This window comes from Schistocerca cancellata, chromosome 9, assembly GCF_023864275.1.
Source record: "Schistocerca cancellata isolate TAMUIC-IGC-003103 chromosome 9, iqSchCanc2.1, whole genome shotgun sequence".
Taxonomy (NCBI): domain Eukaryota; kingdom Metazoa; phylum Arthropoda; class Insecta; order Orthoptera; family Acrididae; genus Schistocerca; species Schistocerca cancellata.
Window position 1 is genome coordinate 514,459,393 of NC_064634.1, and position 23,111 is coordinate 514,482,503.

General features: G+C 41.1%; 1 protein-coding gene across 1 annotated transcript in view; it reads left to right on the top strand.

Annotated features, from left to right (window-relative positions):
* The window catches only part of LOC126100261 (PI-PLC X domain-containing protein 1-like), a 460,495-nt gene that overhangs the window by 431,187 nt on the left and 6,197 nt on the right, over positions 1 to 23,111 (top strand). The window contains exon 8 of the mRNA XM_049910849.1: positions 7,777 to 7,899. Within this exon, the coding sequence (XP_049766806.1) occupies positions 7,777 to 7,899 (123 nt within the window). The remainder of the gene's footprint in view (positions 1 to 7,776; positions 7,900 to 23,111) is intronic.

The following is a 23,111-nucleotide window of genomic DNA, read 5'->3' on the forward strand; positions in this document are numbered from 1 at the left end:
ACCAAAGACTGTTGCTAGTGACAATGTTGCCATCTCAGTTTCCACCATGTGCCTACACAAAACTTGAAATGGCACTTCTGACAACCTGAGAGCCCTTAAGGAACAAAACAGTTTATAAAAAATAAAGATAGATATTACTACACAGCAACGTTAAACTCCTATACCGGTATCACGGAGAAAAGCTTAATAATAAATAAAGAACAAGCAAAATATGTACCCTAAACGTTTCACTTCTGTTTCATTAACTGGTGGCCCGTATGTGATTCTGATCTTGTAGACGTAACTTATTCACGTCAACAAGATGTAGGAGCGGGTCCGATATTTGAAAATAAGATGTCATGGGTGAAGGACTTTGTGAAAAAGGTTGAGTATGCCTGAAAACGCAAGGAGCAGGGGTGGGGAGAGGGGGGGGTGCTTGAAATTTTTGCCACGGGGCGACAAAACACCAGGAGCCCGCCACATGTCACACTGCTGCTCGTTTCACTCGCACCAATTTAAGCTCTACTGTGTAAGTTCCGGCCTAACACTGCCCTCGGAAGCTGCAATATATTCGGAAAAAGCTACCAAATGTTTGTGACAAACATAGTGCAAACGTTACTGCCACTTCCAGAATCTGTTACAAACGCGAAGATGAAAAAAAAGATACGGGGTGACTCATAAGTCCATCAGTATTTGAAAATTCAATACTTCACGGAATACGAGGGTGGTTTGGTAAGTCTGCTGCATCTTCATAAAAGAATGGAACATTTTTGTTGCGCCTTTGTTGTTGGTAAGCCTGATTACTCCAAGCATTGTATACAGAATTTCAACAACGTACAGCGTGCTGTTCATTGTAGACTGTGATTCAAAATGGAGAAATCCGTGTTTCACGCTGTTATTAAAGATTTTCACTTGAAGCATTGTGCTGACACAAATCGAAACAGAATTGGATGAATTTCATGTAGACTCTGCACCATCACTGAAGACGATTTACTTTCGGATTAATGTACTTCAACGCGGTCGGACAAGCAATGAACACAAAGCGCGCTGTGGCCGTCCAGTGGAGGACACCAGAAGGGAAACCACTCACAGAATCCGTGATATGGTAATTCGAGACCGCCGAATAAAAATTCGTGAGATTACTGAGACTGAGCGAGTGCATTATATCCTGCATAGAGAATTGGCTACGAAGAAGCTGTGTGCGAGGTGGGTGCCGCGGTTGCTCAGAGACTATCAGAAACGCATCCGGCACAACACTTGAACACGATGTCTGGCATTGTTTAATCGCGATCGGCAAGACTATTTGCGCCGATTTATGACTGTCGATGAAACCTGGATCCATCATTACACTTCACAGTCAATGGTGTTATAACAAATGCTCAGCATGTCGGACGTCAATCACCAACAATACCTGTAGCCGAGGGAAAATATCGTGAACAGCACTATACAGGATGTTAGTAAGTATCGTGAGAAACTGCCGTCGGATGACGAATTTAGCATCCCTAATGAGTAGGATGGTCGCGGTAGCCTTGTGACTTCACATAACCCCACAACCAGTAATCACACGGGTTGAGCTCTGGTGAGCTGAGACGCCAAGAATGACGGAGGTGGCGGCTCAGCACGCGAGATGTGCACAAGATATCTTTAACACGTGTAGCTGTATTTTTGGGGTGCCATCCTGCATAAAAGTCGTACCTTCCAGCAGCTGTTTATGAACCAGGCTACGGATGATGCGATTCTGTAACCTGTCACGATTCTCTCGCAGTGTCACTGACTCCGGCGCCTTCTGTTGACCGGTTTTAGAACTCGTTTTTTGTTTCAATAAAACCCATAGTCATTTCAGGCATGCGTCTCAAGATTTATTTCTTTATCTACATTATTCCGTCTATTAGTGTATTTGGAAATGATAACGGACTTTTGGATCACCCTGTATATACACGGAGGAAATTATTTAAGCCGACAAATTCTGGCAGCTTGCACGGGACACCAAAACAAACATTTTCCTCTAATGTCTTAATTACCTGCGAGTATATTTAAGGCGGTAGAGGGCGTAACAGTAGCAGCTCTTGTGCATAGAGACGAATCGAACAAATGTAAGAAACGTCCTTCATGAGCAACTGTTAATCCATTTCAGTTACAGCGTGTGCACAACCTGGATCTAGATAATTATCCACAGAACTCAAGTTTCCGAAATGGCCTCTGGAACAGAGTCAAATGCTTCCTACTTTTCCGTCTTGCGCGCTGTTTTCAGGTGGAGCAACGTCCGAGCGCGGTGAGGTCTTCCACAGTTCACGTGTTTTGAGTGAGGTTAATCTACATCTACTCGCGCTCATGAGTTACGGTTTCACGTGAATTTGGAGGTAGATGTTGGTGATTGTTTAATTGGGCCATCTATCTAGGTCATTAAATGACAGGCATTACTGGAGCTCCATTGCCAGATGTGCTGCACGACGTTGCACTCGCTACAAGACAGCGCATGACGGGGTGCTGGCACATTTCAGTCGTCCTGTGCGTCGATTCTTGAACCGATGGTTTCCAGAAAAGGTGATTGACAGAGGTGGTCCTGTACCGTGCCCTGCTCGATTCCCTGGACTTTTTTGTGTGACGAGAGATGTGCAGCTTATTTACAAAACCCTTGTTGAATCAGAAGAGGATCTGGTTGCTCAGATAGTATCAACAGAAGTAAGAATTAAGGACACTTAAGCAGTCTTCGACCATGTTAGACAGAATGCGACCGACCACTGTAATCTCTGCTCACAAGTCAATGGAGTCATTTTTTAACCACAAGTGTAATTGTGTTCTGTTAATGTTGTTTTCTCTTAGTAATAAAGAATTAAAACTTGTTTGTTACTTGTGGTCTCCACTGAAAAACACACTACAAAAATGTGTTTTCATTGTCCACGCAACCTCCTAGAGATCGATAGTTTAATTTATTTTCATACAGAAAAATTGGTCCTCTATTGCTCTAAAAAATCCTCACAGGAAAATATGACATTAGACAAAAATGTTAACTTCAGTGTCCCGTGGAACCTCCCACAGTTTGACAATTTAAATAATTTTCACCGTGTATAAAGGATGGTACAAAATGATACTAGCAAATTTTGTAGAGGGTGTCTCCAGGAACAGGTTAAGAGTAGAACCCGTAACTGGAAGCGTCAGACAATGTCGCCGTAGACTGTCAACTTTATAGGCTCCGGCGCCTGCCACTGGGCCACCCCCGTGGCAGCAAACACGACCTCGTATGCCAACGGACTGCAGTCGGATCGTCTTGGGAATGGCTTCCCATAGGTAGTTTGTTTTCCTCATGGACCCTCTAAAATTTCCAATGTTTTTCGGTACACACAATGTAACAGAAAGATACTGTCAGGTATTAATGTCTACCTAAGCAGCAGCTGTCGCCGACTACTCCACTTCAATTTGTGGCTATCAGCTGTGTTGGAAAATTCGCTGTTTTTTTTTAATTTAAAGGGAAGTAAATATGAATGCAAAGAAAAGAGGAGGCTACATAAGAGTATTCCATATGGAAGACAACAGAAAACATTTGTCTAGGAGTGAAAATTACTATTTATTCTATTGTTACAGAAATTAAATAAAACTGGAGGAGGTGTTCAAAATGCCCATCTTTGGCATCGCAGCACGCCTCACACCTGCATACCGCTGACTGGCAGATTGACTCAAAGATATCAGGTGTGCCCAAACATGTACACACGTGGCACGTATTCTTGCATCTAAGTCCATCGTGAGTCCACTGGGGTTTCATACACAACATTCTTCAGATGACCACACAAGAAAAAGTCTAACGGGTCGAGATCGGATGACAGACAAGTCCACATCAGCCAATTCAGTGATCTCCAAAAACCTGTCCGACATGGGATCTGGCACTAAACTGAAATGTGTGGGTGCCCCATCATGCTGGCATAACATACATCGACAGGATGCAAGTGGCGCCTCTTGCAGTAATTCCAGCAGTACTTCTTGAACAAACATTACATGTACTTCCTGCGAGTCGAGAAGGAAGCGTGTAGGGGCCAATCAAGTAATTGTGTACCATGCTAGCCCATAAATTTATAGTGAACCTTTTTTCATGACCTTGTTCATAAGTGGGGGGGGGGGGGGGACTCTCTTCTGCTCAAATGTGAGGATTATGAGTACTGAAGAAACACTCATGGCTGAAGGACTCCTCATCAAAAAATGCAAAGAAAATGGTTCAAATGGCTCTGAGCCCTATGGGACTTAATATCTGTGGTCATCAGTCCCCGAGAACTTAGAACTACTTAAACATAACTAACCTAAGGACATCACACACATCCGTGCCAGAAGCAGGATTCGAACCTGCGACTGTAGCAGTCGCGCGATTCCAGACTGACTCCTCATCCATAAACAATGTAGCCACATGACACAATGCTGAAAAAACTGCTGCCCAAACTATATACGTGGGGCAAAATCATGGGCTCTCAGCATTTACGCCTTCTTGAAATGGAATGGATGCCCTCCCTCCTCATGCATCACTCTCCAAACTGCTATGTGATTGCTTTGCTATGTATGTGCCACAGTATGAGTGCTGCATCAAATCTCTGTAACATGTCCTCTTTAAATAAAAGTGTGCATATGCTTCATGAATGGCATGCTCTGTTTTCATGTCTATTGATATTCGTTTCATGTAGATAATGATGAATAGTCGTGAAAGTAGAACAATCTGGTTGACACATATTTGAATATCTTTACCCATAGGTGTATAAAGCTGCGTGCTAATTTCCTCTCACTTCACCATACACGGAATGCATACACACTGCTAAGACCAAGTGAAGTTCTCCACGATGTGGCACAACTGCACGAGACAAACTGCTGAGAAGCATTGTGTTTCTACTGCATACATTCATGCATTCTGTGCTACCACCACTGTTAGCACTATCTGCATTGTTGTGACAGACGTGGATGTGTTTGCACCATCTAACATCCACAATGCTGTCTTGTCTACGATGAGACATTCTGCCTGCTGTCCGTCAGCATACAAAGTCACGTTTGCTGCCAAAAGGGTGGCCTAGCGGCAGGAGCTGGCATCTGTAACTTTGACACTCAATAGCATCATTGCATGACATTTCCAGACACTGGCTCTTACACTCAATTTGTTCCTCAAGACACCCTCTACAATCCCTCAAAGTTTGTTGGAAGAGTTCTGTTGCTCCTTGTACATTAGCATATATAAGGAAGGATATCACTTCCTTCAACACTGTAACTCGATGTCTGTAGCCAAATGCGTACACTGAACAAATGTAACTCTCAACATTATTATCATTTATCATAGGATTTCACGGAGGCTTTTATCCCTGATGTGCCAGTAACTGACATTTAATGTTAAGGAATCATAACATGTTAACATGTTTGTGATGAATCTTTAACGCGCCATTGCCTCGAGATGGCATACTGCCGTAACACGCTAGTTACAATGCAAAGGCAATGAAATACAATGAAATCAGTGTGGCATCTCCAAAGCTGTCTTCTACCACGGTCGCATCAAGTGCCACATCCACTATCCAATTATCCGAGCACCTCACTAATGTGACCCTACCTGTATGACCACACTATACCATTGCAGAGCATGCCGAGATCATCCTGTATCCTCTACCTTCCCCCATAGAACCCTCTTTCTGCAATAGTTTTTCTATACAGCACATTCATCCATGAAGAGAGGCAAGTGCTCACTCTCCTGGAATCTGAAATACAGAGTTTTACATCATTTCAAGATTTTCATGCACTTCGATTTTACTACACAGCAGATTTAGCATAGCCATTTCTTTGGTGTGGTGTCACACTTGACACATTATTGCAATAAAGGCTAATTCATCAACGTTTTATAAGAGAATTTCTGATGATGTACGTTGTTTCTCCACTTGAAGAGTATCAGTGGTGTTTCACAACTCTTCCACATGACTGATTTAGTCATATGATGATGTTGTTTCAGATCAGATTTCAGGTCATTAAAACAATAAAGGAGGCATTAATAATACAAAAAGATTTACTTTACATTTACTAAATAAGTCCATGGATATAATAAAAATGGAAACATGTGTGTGTTTGTGTTTGTATATGTGTATGTATGCACATACGTTCCACATCTCCTCCTAAACCACTGGACCGATTTCAAGCAAACTTGGTACAAATATACTTTACTGTTAGGCAACAATCAGTGCAGGGGTAAGAAACACTTACCTATCAAAGTGGTATGGGTGACAAAGAAGTGCAGCCTGTGACACATGAATTACCAGACTTTATTAATACAGTGTTTGAGAAAGAGTGCACTTAGCGACTTGTAATAAAATTTACATTCAAACTTTTGCGAGATTTTTTCTCGCTGACAAGTCATACAAAATGATGACTGGAAAAATATTTATCAGCTACTACTTTTCCACAGTTCATGTGGTAAGATTACCGCATTAGGCATGACGTTACAATTTATTACTTCTTAACCACTAACTTCATTCGTGACACATTTTACAGACAGTATGCATGTATACTTCTGAACATAAGTGTAAACTGATATCATTGTAGCAAACTGATATCATTGTATGACATATAGTTCAGGAGATATAACATCATAAACTGAGATTTGTAAAAAAGTACCACACCGGGCATGATGTTTAAATTTATTACTTCATTGCTACTCACTCCATTTGCAACACATTTTGCAGACGGTATCCACATATGTCACTAAATGGACCTACAAAATTACGTCATTGTGTGACACATAGTTCAAGAGGTATGACATCATAAACATTAAGTACAAGGCCAGATGCCATGGGGTACAGGTGTGGCTGCACAGCTATAAATACCTTGGCAATGCTGGGTTTCTCCACTAGTATGCTCACGTTTTAGGTATCAAAAATCTACCTTCACAAACCTGTTGAGTGGGTAACTGCAAATCATTGAAGGTCAATAAATTTACTGCAGCTCTTGTCAAATTTAGTTCCTGGAGCAAGTTCACTGAATCAGTTGTACTGTATATAAAAACTGGCAGTATTTTAATATTTCTCCATCTTGCATAAATTTATGCAGATGCTCATGCTAGATAGATTTAGCAGATTTTGTATATCCACAAGGAAAAACTTCATAAAGATCTTAAATTGTGCGTAAAATTTGATGGAAGTCACTAAGTGCTTTCATTCTCAAATACTTATTGAACGTGAGTTATGCTGCTTCAAGACATCTACACAGTTTCTAACTGTAATAATAGCCTTATTGTGTTAAATCTTGAACATGAGATTATACCTCTTAATGAGTAGATCAGCACATCATTTTTAATTCAGTCAATAATTAATTGAAATATTAAAAAATCATTTTATTTATTTATTTTTGTCCATGGAAGCCATAGCCAGACATCGTGAAACTGAGACCGCGAACTGTGAAACAGACTAACCATTTAGTAATATAGATACAGCCAAAAACTCTATATTTGGTATGTTTGTTTTAATTTTGAAATAATATTAATTGGCTAATATTCAGCTTCAATGCATGCCCATTTGTACCGGTGATTTATTGTTGAACTAAAATCAGAGTAAAGTAAAAATACATTATTAACTTTTAGCAATGTTATATCACTACACAACAGCAAATTAAACTTCTGAACTCTGGAAAAATCAATGTTTTTATTACAAAATATGTATGTATCGAGCACTTCACTAAGTTCCAGTCTCCTGTCAAAAGTGTCAGCCACAGTAGTTCAAGCATAGCAGTTATCTTTATTATTGTGAGCAGTTGTAGAGTAAGTGTTGACTACATGCCGTACTGATCTTCCTGCAGCCCACCAACTGGGCCCTGGGCGGCGATGGCTGAGCTGACGCCCAACACCATGGATGTCCTGCTCGACCGCCTCGGTGGACTCCGCAAGATGGCTGACCTCGTTAATAAAAATGTCACTGCCTGGTAAGTGTCTGCATACTGTCCTACTTTCCTCCTCATACCATTATTTTATCCTACATTATTATCAGCAAGCCAAGCATCATTGGGAAACAGGAAAATGGGAAGCAATCACTGCAAAGTCACAAATAATATTTCCCATAAACCAGAAATTCTTATGATTTTTATATTAAGGCATAATCCCTACTTAGAAATGACATATAATTCAAAGATAATAAAAAACATATCTGATTCAACTTCTGAGTTGCACGGTCACATTTATTATTAGCAGTGCACAGTCTCTCAATAAATGTGACATCACCGAGTTGTTATTTGGACTCTTTTTCACAGAGTAGAAACCTAAGAGATATTGAAGCAGGTACAACACAAACTGTACTGTTAAACACACTGGTAGCAACCAGTCTGAGGCTCTGGCTACAATTCTCACACTCGAGAAATGTATGCCATAGGCCACAGAAAGATTGAGTGCAAACAGATGTGTCAGAGAACCTATTGGCTGCTAGAATGTGCACAAAATAGCTTGACACCTGCCTGTGTAGCTGGCACAGTAAAGGAGGGAACAATGCTAGTAGTGTGCCCTCTGCACAATAGGGGAAGTGCATCTCAGCAGCATAAGCTACTCACAATTAGAACTTTTAAGCTGCAGAAGCAAGTCTCAAGTCTGCAAACAGTCATACTATCAGTTGGCTAATGTGACCAATAAAATCTGACAGGTCAGTTGTCTCTTATTAGAAAATCAGTACATCGACAACTGAGATAAACTCTTCTAACAGGTGGAGCACACAGCTCAGGAGACAATAGTAAATCAAGACATGCGCTCCTTCATAAGAATGCAGTGGACATGCTTTGTACTGAGAAAGAGAATTCTTTTCTGTGCAGGTGCAAAGTTAATTTGCATGAGTCCCTCCAGAACTCCACACTGCTGACTACCTCATGAAATGGGATCCAAAACCAGTGAAGTTCTGGAACAATTAATCTGCCCTCGCAAAGCTTGCACAATTTTATTGTTGAGTGAGTGTGGGGCTAGGCACATGCATTATTGATGTAGAATACATTTCGATGTTTCCCTTATTTTTAAACAAGTATAATTAATGTTTTGGTGACTTCTGCCTCTGAAATGTCTGTTGATTAAATTTTACTTTGTTCTGTCACACTTTTGACATTCTATTAATTAAATACATTCTTGTAACTTTCATACCAACATTGCCTGTGGTGAACCCCTTCACAATGTCACTCATCTCATGCTACAATAGCTCATATTACAATGCAGCTGAATGTGTAAGCACTTGATAACTATTTTTGTGTATAATATTTTTAACAACTATTTTAGTTCCAGAATGAGATTTTCACTCTGCAGCGGAGTGTGCGCTGATATGAAACTTCCTGGCAGATTAAAACTGTGTGCCCGACCGAGACTCGAACGCGGGACCTTTGCCTTTCACGGGCAAGTGCTCTACCATCTGAGCTACCGAAGCACGACTCACGCCCGGTACTCACAGCTTTGGAATGTAGGAGACGAGATACTGGCAGAAGTAAAGCTGTGAGTACCGGGCGTGAGTCGTGCTTCGGTAGCTCAGATGGTAGAGCACTTGCCCGCGAAAGGCAAAGGTCCCGAGTTCGAGTCTCGGTCGGGCACACAGTTTTAATCTGCCAGGAAGTTTCATATCAGCGCACACTCCGCTGCAGAGTGAAAATCTCATTCTGGAAACAATCCCCAGGCTGTGGCTAAGCCCTGTCTCCGCAATATCCTTTCTTTCAGGAGTGCTAGTTCTGCAAGGTTCGCAGGAGAGCTTCTGTTAAGTTTGGAATGTAGGAGACGAGATACTGGCAGAAGTAAAGCTGTGAGTACCGGGCGTGAGTCGTGCTTCGGTAGCTCAGATGGTAGAGCACTTGCCCGCGAAAGGCAAAGGTCCCGCGTTCGAGTCTCGGTCGGGCACACAGTTTTAATCTGCCAGGAAGTTTCATATCACCACACACTCCGCTGCAGAGTGAAAATCTCATTCTGGAAACACTCCCCAGGCTGTGGCTAAGCTCTGTCTCCGCAATATCCTTTAAATTCAGGAGTGCTAGTTCTGCAAGGTTCACAGGAGAACTTCTGTTAAGTTTGGAATGTAGGAGACGAGATACTGGCAGAAGTAAAGCTGTGAGTACCGGGCGTGAGTTGTGCTTCGGTAGCTCAGATGGTAGAGCACTTGCCCGCGAAAGGCAAAGGTCCCGAGTTCGAGTCTCGGTCGGGCACACAGTTTTAATCTGCCAGGAAGTTTCACTAATTTTAGTTGTCTGGGACAGTCATCAAAGTATTTTATGTGGAGATGGAATTGTCAGCCAATGAACTATCAATTACATCAGGATATTTTGTTATTATATTATGAAAAGGAAAGTTGTACTCACCACATAGTGGAGATGCTGAGTTACAGATAGGCACAATAAAAAGACTGTCACAAATAAAGCTTTTGGCCATTAAGGCCTTCGTCAAAAATAGATCACACGCACACACACACACACACACACACACACACACACACACACACACACACACACTCACACACATGACTGCAGTCTCAGGCAACTGGAACCACACTGCGAGCAGCAGCACCAATGCATGATGGGAGTGGCGACTGGGTGGAGGTAAGGAGGAGGCTGGGGACGAGGAGGGATAGTATGGCAGGGGTGGCAGACAGTGAAGTGCTGCAGGTCAGACGGAGGGCATGGGAGAGATGGGAGGGGGTGGGGGAGGGGTGGTAAGTATCACAAAGCAGAGAATTAAAAAAACTGCATGTGGTGGTGGAATGATGACTGTGTAATGCTGGAATGGGAACAGGGAAGGGGCTGGGTGGGTGAGGACAGTGACTAACGAAGGTTGAGGTCAGGAGGGTTATGGGAATGTAGGATGTATCGCAGGGAAAGTTCCCACCTGCATAATTCAGAAAATCTGGTGTTCGTGGGGAGGATCCGTATGGCACAGGCTGTGAAGCGGTCATTGAAATGAAGGATGTCATGTTTGGCAGTGTGTTCAGCAACAGGGTGGTCCACTTGTTTCTTGGCCACAGTTTGTCAGTGGCCGTTCATGCAGACAGACAGTTTGTTGGGTGTCATGCCTACATAGTATGCTGCACAGTGGTTGCAGCTTAGCTTGTAGACCACACAACTGGTTTCACAGGTCCCCTGCTTTTGATGGGATAGGTGATGTTAGTGACCGGACTGGAGTAGGTGGTGGTTGGAGGATGTATGGGACATGCCTTACATCTAGGTTTATTACAGGGGTATGAGCCACGAGGTAAGGGGTTGGGAGCAGGGACTGTGTAAGGATGGATGAGTATATTGTGGGGGTTCGTTGGATGGCAGTGGAAAGGATAGTAGTCAGACCATTTCTCATTTCAGGGCACAACTAGAGGGAAGATTTTACAGTGAGACTTGCAGGAAGTGGATTTGCAGATCATGAGCCACTACTGCTTACACTCTGTAAGAGGCAGCCAGTTAAAATGGAAGAACCTAAAGTAGTAATGGTACAAGGACAAAAGGAATAATACATAAATATGTTTGTTGATAGATTAGGAAGTGCAGAGTGGGACTTTATATATAATTGTCAATCTGGAAAAAGGGAAGCTGAAATTACCTTTGATAACTTTTTAAAAAGTACACAGATTTATGGTATTCTTGTTCGACAGTAAAAAAAATTAGATATCCTAGTGAAATGAAAAAGAAAAGTCTGAACTAGTTTACAGAAGAACTGGCAGACATTAGAGGAAACATGCATATGGTACTAGATAAGCAAACCGCCAATCAAGGGGCAAAACAGAGCATGAACATTCATAGGTCATGCTCCATTAAGTTTCGGGAATGCAGCCGCATGAATTCTGCTTCTTCTTCTAATATTTTGGCTGTATACCTTTCAGCCATCTTCAGAGAGAGCCGTACGACTGACGCTCCAGCGCTCGCTCCATCCTTTTAAACTCGCGGACTGCACCACTGCGCATGCGGCCACAGATAAGCTAGGCGCCAGTGATGTTGATCGGTGGCAAAGACGTACAATATGCATGAGTTACGTCTGTGGCTGCGCAATCGATCCATGCTGGGAGGTCGATGTATTACTGGGAGCTGAACTGTAGCGACGTCTTTGTAAGTTCAATATTGAAAGTGCCGGATTCCATGATTTATCTAAGGTGAAACCGCTGTCTCTATTAATTAAATTCTTCGTCAAGCGGATTTCAATAGCCTCTTTTACTATGGAGTCCCAGAAAGATGAAACAGAAGCCAGAATTTCGACATTTTCATATACCATAGAGTGACCAGAATCAATACAATGCTCTGCCACAGCCGATTTACTGGGTTGTAAGAGCCGAGTGTACCTGCGATGTTCCGTACACCTCTCTTGGACTGTACGATTCGTTTGTCCGATATATGAAAGGCCACATTCACATGGTATCTTGTAAACTCCAGGCTTGCGGAGTAGTAAGTCATCTTTAACGGAACCCAGGAGTGCAGCCGTCTTCGCCGGTGGACGAAAAATCACTTTTACTTTATGTTTAGTGAGGATCCGTCCTATTTTAGATTAAAGGCTTCCCACATACGGCAGGAAAGCCATGGATTTAAATGTTTCCTCGTCATCTTCTGCATTCCTTACGGACACCTTAGGTTTTATTTGTAGTGCCTTACGTATCTGTTGTGGAGAATACCCGTTGTCCTCAAAAACTCTCTTCAGATATAAAAGTTCATCTTTTAAACTACTTTCATCAGATATGACGTGTGCTTGGTGTACCAAAGTTCTTAGAACACTACTCGTCTGCGAAGGATGGTGACAACTGTTTGCATGTAAATATAAGTCCGTATGGGTCGGTTTCCGATATACTGCATGACCCAAAGTGCCATCTTCTTTGCGCCAAACCAAGACATCCAAAAATGGAAGACATCCCTCCTTTTCCACTTCCATTGTAAACTGAATCTGTCCATGGATGGAGTCCTGCAATTTGTCCTCGCCATGGGGCCACACCACAAAGGTGTCATCAACGTACCTCCAAAAAACTGTAGGCTTCAAACTAGCAGACTCCAGGGCCTTCTCCTCGAAGTCCTCCATAAATAAATTGGCCACCAAGGGTGACAAGGGACTACCCATGGCAACACCGTCAGTCTGTTCAAAAAAGTCGTTATTAAATAAAAAGTATGTGGAGGTCATCACATGGTGAAACAAAGCTAAAATCTCCTTATCAAAACTTTTTCCAATGATATCTAAAGATTCAGAGAGAGGTACCTTAGTAAATAGCGACACTACATCAAAGCTGACTAATAGATCAGAGGTGTTCAGTTTCAAAGATTTTAATTTGCCAATGAAATCTGCAGAGTTCCTTATATGATGATCACATTTCCCCACAAGCGACCTCAATAGTGACGCCAGGTGTTTGGCACAATCATATATCGTCTGCACCTGAAGATGCCTGTGGAGTTACCCAGCAACTCTTGGAACTGGATAGATGGTACAACATGGGCCAAATCGGACTGGGTTCGCGAGGTAGCGACATCAAGACAGACTGCGAAGTTCAGCCGACTTGAGCCATCTCCACAGCAAGAAAGTATCATTCGACGCTCCGTCATTAATATGACGGGTAGAGATTTGGACGATGCTACGATGATGGTCTTAAGCAAAGGACTGAATTTTGCACCCACGCCAAAGGTTTTGCCTATACCTGCATTCATCAGCGCCGTTGAAGAAGCTGTTCGACCACTCTCTACGGATTCTGCAGATGAAATAAGACGCGAAACTTGTCGAGCTGTTATGAAGGCTCGCCCACAAAGAAGCAATATATCTGTGGCAGAGAGGACTGCACTACGTATGCTCCGCCAAGATACCGAAACGGTGGTTCTCCCTGCTGATAAAGGTAATGCCACTGTTTTAATGTCACGTGACGACTATCATGATAAGATATACAGCTTACTGAATGATAGTATGTACCGGAAGATCAGTAAGGACCCCACCAACAACGTGGTAAGGAAGACGGCGTCGCTTTTGAATGCCTCCCCATTTCCACCGGAAGTCATACGAAGACTGAAACCAAGTGGTGCAGTACCTCCAAGGCTTTATGGACTCCCAAAGATCCATAAGAAAGACGTTCCTTTACGTCCTATCGTGAGCAATATTGGTTCTCCCAACTATGATTGTGCCAAACACCTGGCGTCACGTCACTATTGAGGCCACTTGTAGGGAAATGTGATCATCATATAAGGAACTCTGCAGATTTCATTGGCAAATTAAAATCTTTGAAACTGAACACCTCTGATCTATTAGTCAGCTTTGATGTAGTGTCGCTATTTACTAAGGTACCTCTCTCTGAATCTTTAGATATCATTGGAAAAAGTTTTGATAAGGAGATTTTAGCTTTGTTTCACCATGTGATGACCTCCACATACTTTTTATTTAATAACGACTTTTTTGAACAGACTGACGGTGTTGCCATGGGTAGTCCCTTGTCACCCTTGGTGGCCAATTTATTTATGGAGGACTTCGAGGAGAAGGCCCTGGAGTCTGCTAGTTTGAAGCCTACAGTTTTTTGGAGGTACGTTGATGACACCTTTGTGGTGTGGCCCCATGGCGAGGACAAATTGCAGGACTTCTTAAACCATCTGAATTCCATCCATGGACAGATTCAGTTTACAATGGAAGTGGAAAAGGAGGGTGTCTTCCAGTTTTGGATGTCTTGGTTTGGCGCAAAGAAGATGGCACTTTGGGTCATGCAGTATATCGGAAACCGACCCATACGGACTTATATTTACATGCAAACAGTTGTCACCATCCTTCGCAGACGAGTAGTGTTCTAAGAACTTTGGTACACCGAGCACACGTCATATCTGATGAAAGTAGTTTAAAAGACGAACTTTTATATCTGAAGAGAGTTTTTGAGGACAACGGGTATTCTCCACAACAGATACGTAAGGCACTACAAATAAAACCTAAGGTGTCCGTAAGGAATGCAGAAGATGACGAGGAAACATTTAAATCCATGGCTTTCCTGCCGTATGTGGGAAGCCTTTAATCTAAAATAGGACGGATCCTCACTAAACATAAAGTAAAAGTGATTTTTCGTCCACCGGCGAAGACGGCTGCACTCCTGGGTTCCGTTAAAGATGACTTACTACTCCGCAAGCCTGGAGTTTACAAGATACCATGTGAATGTGGCCTTTCATATATCGGACAAACGAATCGTACAGTCCAAGAGAGGTGTACGGAACATCGCAGGTACACTCGGCTCTTACAACCCAGTAAATCGGCTGTGGCAGAGCATTGTATTGATTCTGGTCACTCTATGGTATATGAAAATGTCGAAATTCTGGCTTCTGTTTCATCTTTCTGGGACTCCGTAGTAAAAGAGGCTATTAAAATCCGCTTGACGAAGAATTTAATTAATATAGACAGCGGTTTCACATTAGATAAATCATGGAATCCGGCACTTTCAATATTGAACTTACAAAGACGTCGCTACAGTTCAGCTCCCAGTAATACATCGACCTCCCAGCATGGATCGATTGCGCAGCCACAGACGTAACTCATGCATATTGTACGTCTTTGCCACCGATCAACATCACTGGCGCCTAGCTTATCTGTGGCCGCATGCGCAGTGGTGCAGTCCGCGAGTTTAAAAGGATGGAGCGAGCACTGGAGCGTCAGTCGTATGGCTCTCTCTGAAGATGGCTGAAAGGTATACAGCCGAAATATTAGAAGAAGAAGCAGAATTCATGCGGCTGCATTCCCGAAACTTAATGGAGCAGTCTTTGCGCCACAAAAACCTGAAGATTCACATTCATAGGTCATATCTGAAATGCAAAAAATACTACAAAGCTAAACTTCTTCTGGCAAAAAAGTAAGCAGTGGAAAACTATATAGAAAGGGCTCCCAATAAATGCAAGGCAGCATGGCAAACAATAAAACAAGAGAATACACCAGAATGTACAGAAACAGCTCTACTTGAACCTGAGGAATTAAATCAATACTTTTTAAACTCAGTTAAAGAAATAAGTAACAGTATTAAAGCAACAAATTCATCTGCAATGGACCTTGTTGGAACACCACTGTCTGTTAACCTGGCATTTCAGTGGAGGGCTGTCACACCTGCTGATGTTATAAAAGCTGTATCCAAATTTTCAGGTTCTAAAAGTATGGACTGTTATTGGTTATCAAATAACATAATTAAAAAGACAATACACTCAATCGCCAAACTATTAGCTTTTATTTTTAATAAATGTGTAGAACTTGAGAGTTTTTCCAGATGCACTTAAGGTATCAAAAGTCGTCCCAGTTTTTAAAATTGGGGACAAAAATCTTCCCCAAAACTAAAGACCAGTCTCCATTGTTCCAATATTCTCAAAGATATTTGAGGCACTGATACACACACAAATAAGCAACTTCTTTGAAAAACACAATATCCTATGTATCAATCAGTTTGGTTTTCGCAAAGGGAAAAACAAAACAGTGGCCATCTTGGAAATCATTGACCAAACCTTAACAGCTTTTGAAAACAGTAACATGGTATCACTGGTATTATGTGACCTAAGCAAAGCTTTCGATTGCATTCCTGTTGGTGTACTACTGGGGCAACTAGAGTTTCATGGGGTGACAGGAAGCACTTTAGCAGTGATAAATTCTTATTTGAGTAACCAAACCAATTCGTTTCAGTCAGAAATGTAAATTCTTGCATAATGGAAATCAGCACAGGTGTACCACAAGGGTCTATCCTTGGACCCTTCTTCTTCATTGTAGCTATTAATGATTTACCTAAAAGCCCACCCTGTCGTGTGTTGTGCTGACGATACAGCACTACTTACCACACATCAGAACATTTCAGATCTGAATAAACTAACAAAAGAAACACTTGATAAGGCCCTGGACTGGTTTCCAGCCAATAAGCTCCTGTGCAATCCTGATAAAGCCCAACACCTTTTAATGAGAACATCAAATGAAGTAAGCAATAAGTTGGTAAAACTCTTGTATATTCACATTGACTCTAAACTCTACTTGGAGGAACATGTCAATTATGTATGTGAAAAAATATCTCGGGTGGCATACCTTATCTTGAAACTAAGGGCAGTAGTGAGCTTAGAGTACCTTAGGGTGACATACTTCGGGCTATTCCAGTCACATATTTCATATGGTCTGACTATATGGGGGCACTTCCCTCACATCAGGAACATCTTGAAATTATGCATAATATGTAAAAGAGGTCATAAGGAGCACTGTCGTCCTCTTTTTTTCCAGACTCAGAATACTCACCATTATAAATTTATACATCTATGTGTCTGTACCCTATATTAAAAATAATATTTCAGAAATTATTGCCAGAGGGGAAATACATGAACACAACATCAGGGCTAAGTGTAATTTAGACATACCACACCACAGATTAGCAAGAACAGGAAATTCCCACAAAGTTAACCCACTCAAAATGTTCAATAAACTGCCAGTTCATGTTCATTCTATGGATATCATTTTTTTTTTTTTAAATTAAGTGGTACAGCTGGCTGTCAGATCATCCATTCTATGAAATTAAAGAATTCTTTGAGATGCCTGAGGAGGATATTAGCATCTGTCTGTAGTTAAACATATTATTATGTGCTGTGTAATTACATAGTGTAAACAATACAATATTATATTAGATTATAGTATAGCTTATTGCATTGACTTTTAGAAGCTATCCTGGTGTAATTTGGTACACTGCCATGCTTGAAATGTATTCTATAATGTACTGACACTTGTTTATTTTGTTATTCTGTATGAGAACGCCAATATCGTTGTAAAATGATCTATGGTGAATAAAATTCTTGATTCTTGTAGTTGAAAACCTGACAGAGAATGTAATTCAGTTGCTCCAGTCTTGGGTGGTACTGAGTTATGAGGGGAATGTACCTTTGTGGCCAGACGGGCCAGATGGTGGGATTTTAGAAGGGGGTGGGAGACTGGAAGATAAGGCACAGGAGATTACTAAAATTATAACATGCTGTGTTAATTATTCTGGATATCTCCATTTCAAGATCCTGTGATTAAATGTGGTATTAAGACGTCCTATTTACATTTCCACTGAAGATCAGATAGGTTTTAAACAATTATTCCAATATAAGCAACTGGCCTAGAATACTCCATTATGTCTGTGGAGTAAGTCATAATTCAATCATTCTCGATTCTCACTGAGTTCACACCTTTCTTGCTATCTTGCTAGTCCTTCAATAATTTATTTTGTGTAGCGGAGTTGTGGAACATGTAGTCTTTAAGATACAACAAACTGTAATGTGCCTGAGTGGCTGATGATTGTGATGGTAAGATTTTCAACTTCAATGAGTGTTTGTTACACCTCATTTTACCCAGTAATGTTGTTGAATATGTCCAAATACTAGTAAAGAATTGGCCAATATGGATTTTTGGCCTTCACAGTAGCAGAGAAATTGCAGCTACAAATTGACACCACGAAATGATTTCTGACACTTGAAAAATTGTGCCTGCAAAGAGAACTTAGACCTTCACATGCCTACTGCTGCTACTACTAGTTGTTAATTCGTCCACCACCCACACCTAGAACTTAAATATCCCAGCCATCCTCACAAGTCCTGGTAAAATGTTATGCTGTAAACTTCTCGTCTACATGCTCTTAGTCAACTCACCAGTTCCTTACCGGTCATCAGAGCTGTGGCATACCGGCTTTCACAGCCCAGGTTAGCATTACAGAGATCAGGGGTTTGATCCTGCCTGTAAATGTGTGCAATTGGAACATGTACTGTCATGTCCTGTTGAGCCAAAACATTATGACCATGCGCCTTAATAGTGTGTTGGTCCATTGTTGGAAAGCAGTACAGCAGTGATTGTTTGTGGCATGGATTTGACAAGTCTCTGGTAGGTTTCCAGAGGTATAAGGAACTCAACGTCAATGAACAGGTACATAATTCCCACAAATTGAGGCCAGTGGTTTAGTAGCACACACTAGCCTTCCAGATGTGTTCCGCTGTGAATTTGGCAGCTGAGACATCAGTGTGAGTTCACTGTCATGCTCCTCAAACTATTGTGGCACAATTCTGGCCCTGTGACATGGACAGTTATCCTGACAGGAGATGCTACCACTGTTGACTGAGCACATTAACTGTGAAGTAATGCGGAGTGGTCTGCAATAATGCTCATATGGCTCACACTCATCATGGTGCCTTCAGTTAGTTCCACAGGTACCACAGCAGCCCTGGTGAATGCTCCTCTTAGAATAATATTGCCTTTTCTAGCCTGTGCCTGCAGTACAGTGTGTTTCAAGCAGCCGTTCATCTGGATGAAAGAATATCCAGATACAACTATCAACCTTGTACAACAAGGAGACATGTTTCCATTGATCCACAATCGAGTCAGGATGCCATGCCCACTATAATTGTAATCAATCAGGGATTCATTAAATCAACATGGGAACATGTAGGATTCATCTACAGTGGAGATCTAGGTTCAAATGCACTGGCCTGTGTGCCTTGAAACACTTGTTTAGTTTATTTTTTGTCCGTAGATCAAATGGTGCTATTATATTAGACATGCCATGTTTACAGTTTTGTATAGAATAAAAGAAATTTCTTAGAAATTTGTCATTCTCAAATAAAAAGAGTTTTTTTTCTAATTAATGCATTATAGAGGATCAATATTAATACACAATGATGAAATATACTTATAGCCTACATTCATTTATGCAGCAGTCTTGCATACTTAAGGAAAGTCTGCAAAGTTACATATTTTTGCCATGCTGCCTGAAAATGCTAATATTTAGACAAAATGAAAACTAATGTTTTAGATCATTTAAGCTGACCATAGTGCAGAAAATATTTAGACATATACACATAGTAAAAAATCATTTAAATGATATTTGCACCCAATACACTAAGACTGTACATTTTCTTTCATATTTTCAGAACTACACTGTTTTCCTTCTCTCAAGAACTTTGTCTACAAGTGAAAAAGAAAGTGTTTTTCTGCATTTCCAACTTTACATTTGTCTTATGGATTTGCCTACAACTACTTCTTCACCTAGCACCAACATCTGGAGATGAGATGTTCCTTCAGTTTTGTTTCTGGTGCTCACTTCCTCTATGTTCTTTATGCTAAGTGACAGTCTGTTATAAAATAAGCTTCCTGCATTTGTAGGGTTTCTGTTTGTCATTTTCAATCTTTTGCTGCAAATATGGTAGTTATCTCTTGTTCTTGTGTTGTGGTCCTATACCGGTATATCTCTGTTTTGATGTGCTGTGCAACTTACCATTAAAACAAGTATTGTCATATATGTACAAACTTGGTGCAGTCAGTATCTGCAATTCTTTGAATTAGTCTTTGCATAATTCCCATGATGTTAGGTTAGGCATCTGATGCCTTTTTTTAAAAGTTTTAATCTGCTGCTCCTCCCAATATTGGTATATAGTACATCTACATCTACATCTACATTTATACTCCGCAAGCCACCCAACGGTGTGTGGCAGAGGGCACTTTACATGCCACTGTCATTACCTCCCTTTCCTGTTCCAGTCGCGTATGGTTCACGGGAAGAACGACTGTCTGAAAGCCTCCGTGCGCACTCTAATCTCTCTAATTTTACATTTGTGATCTCCTCGGGAGGTATAAGTAGGGGGAAGCAATATATTCGATACCTCATCCAGAAACGCACCCCCACGAAACCTGGCAAGCAAGCTACACCTCGATGCAGAGCGCTTCTCTTGCAGAGTCTGCCACTTGAGTTTGTTAAACATCTCCGTAACGCTATCACGGTTACCAAATAACCCTGTGACGAAACGCGCCGCTGTTCTTTGGATCTTCTCTATCTCCTCCATCAACCCGATCTGGTACGGATCCCACACTGATGAGCAATACTCAAGTATAGGTCGAACGAGTGTTTTGTAAGCCACCTCCTTTGTTGATGGACTACATTTTCTAAGGACTCTCCCAATGAATCTCAACCTGGTACCCGCCTTACCAACAATTAATTTTATATGATCATTCCACTTCAAATCGTGTCGCACGCATACTCACAGATATTTTACAGAAGTAACTGCTACCAGTGTTTGTTCCACTATCATATAATCATACAATAAAGGATCCTTCTTTCTATGTATTCGCAATACATTACATTTGTCTGTGTTAAGGGTCAGTTGCCACTCCCTGCACCAAGTGCCTATCCGCTGCAGATCTTCCTGCATTTCGCTACAATTTTCTAATGCTGCAACTTCTCTGTATACTACAGCATCATCCACGAAAAGCCGCATGGAACTTCCGACACTATCTACTAGGTCATTTATATATTGTGAAAAGCAATGGGCCCATAACACTCCCCTGTGGAACGTCAGAGGTTACTTTAATGTCTGTAGACGTCTCTCCATTGATAACAACATGCTGTGTTCTGTTTGCTAAAAACTCTTCAATCCAGCCACACAGCCACAGTGTGGGAAGATAAATCTTAAGTACATTTCTAGCTCATAGGTTTCAAGATGGCGCTGGTTAATGTTGTTAGTTAAAACTGTCACAGCAAAAATGCAATTAAAAGTGATAATGAGTGTAAAGTGGGAGCTACGAAGGTGACAAAAGGAATTCAGTGCACAGAGTGTTGACGCTGGTTCCACGAGAAATGCTCAAAAGTGTGTGTAGAATTTGTAACGGACTTTACTTGGACATGCTGAACCTGTGTTGCAGAAATACATGAACGAGAAATCATAAACGCTTCAGGGACAAAGACGAAATAATAAAAATGCTTCAGACTGATATTGGTGCTTTAAACAATAGGTACATTGCTCTCAGTGAAAAATACAGTGACAGAAAAAATACTGTGTGGAAAAGAATCCCATCCTAAGACTTCCACACTTCAAGTACAGATACATGGCACCGAGCAAAAAACATCGTCTCCTCGAGTATTGTGCAGGAGAAAATCAACGAGAGTAAGCAAAATAACTGTGACCAATAAATTCACTGCACTGGATCTTGAAGAATTTTACAAAATACCGCGTGAAAAAGAGACTGTTCAGCACTCGATTGCTAACGAATACAAGATGATTGACTTGAAAGTGCAGCAGTGTTCGCAGAAACACGAGGTAAAATTATTTGGGGACAGCCGTGCACAAAACATCTCAAATCTAATGTCAATGCAGGCTGGGAACAATATAAGTATTTACAGTGAAGAAAAACCAGGGGCAAATTTCGACACAGTTACTGCTGGTATAAACAATGAATGCTCCAAACACAAAAAAGGACTGTGTAGTTCTGATCGGAGGTGCAAACGACGTAAACAAAAACAATGCCAGCAGATTCATCAAGAAACTGATCTTAGTAATACAATACTTACATTTCACCAATTTTATTGTAGCCACTCTGCCCCTCAGGTATGACCTACCTGATTGGCCAAGTGTCAATAAAGAAATTAGGCAAACTAATAATAAACTGAGATTTTTTTGTGCTAAATTTACAAACGTAAAATTATATATATATTAGTGGCTACGAAAGGAACAGTTTCACTGGAGATGGTATGCACCTGAATCAGCATGCCAAAGGGAACTTATCACAACTATAAACCAGGCTACAGAAGAAATATTTCACGAAAACAACATCATAATTGTGCTAGGTGCTCCTTTACAGGGAAAGTGCTAAAGCAGACCAAATCTTACAGGATTTTGTCCAAAAATAAGGACAAGCTTCCTGAAGAGAAAGTTAAAACACACAAAAGTAAAAGTAAGATATTAATGGCTCAGAGAGGGAACAAAATAGATGTAAAGTAGGCCCACATACCATCCAGCAAGTCAACATTTGCAGCATTAGGAACAAGCTGTTAGAGTTGGAACATTTTTGTAAAATAAAAAAAAATGTGATGTACTATGTGTCTCAGAAAATTGGCTTACAGAATATCAGGTAGATTTGTTCATACCCCATGAGTACATTCTGGCAGCTATAATGTGTAGAAATGAGAGAAAAAATTGAGAGGCCGCAATATTTATCAGACGGTGTATACAGTTCTCTAAAATAGATCTAAGTTCATACTCCTCAGAATTAAATAGTGAATTTACTTATATAAGACTAATAGACCAAAATATTGTAATTGTTAGCTTGTATAGATCTCCAAATGGTGATGTTAACTTATTTTTAGAGAAATTTGAACAGATGATGAGAAAAATCTTAAAACTCAATACGTTGTGATTTCAACATTGACTGGCTAGACACATAGGAACTCAATGCAAAAACATTCTTA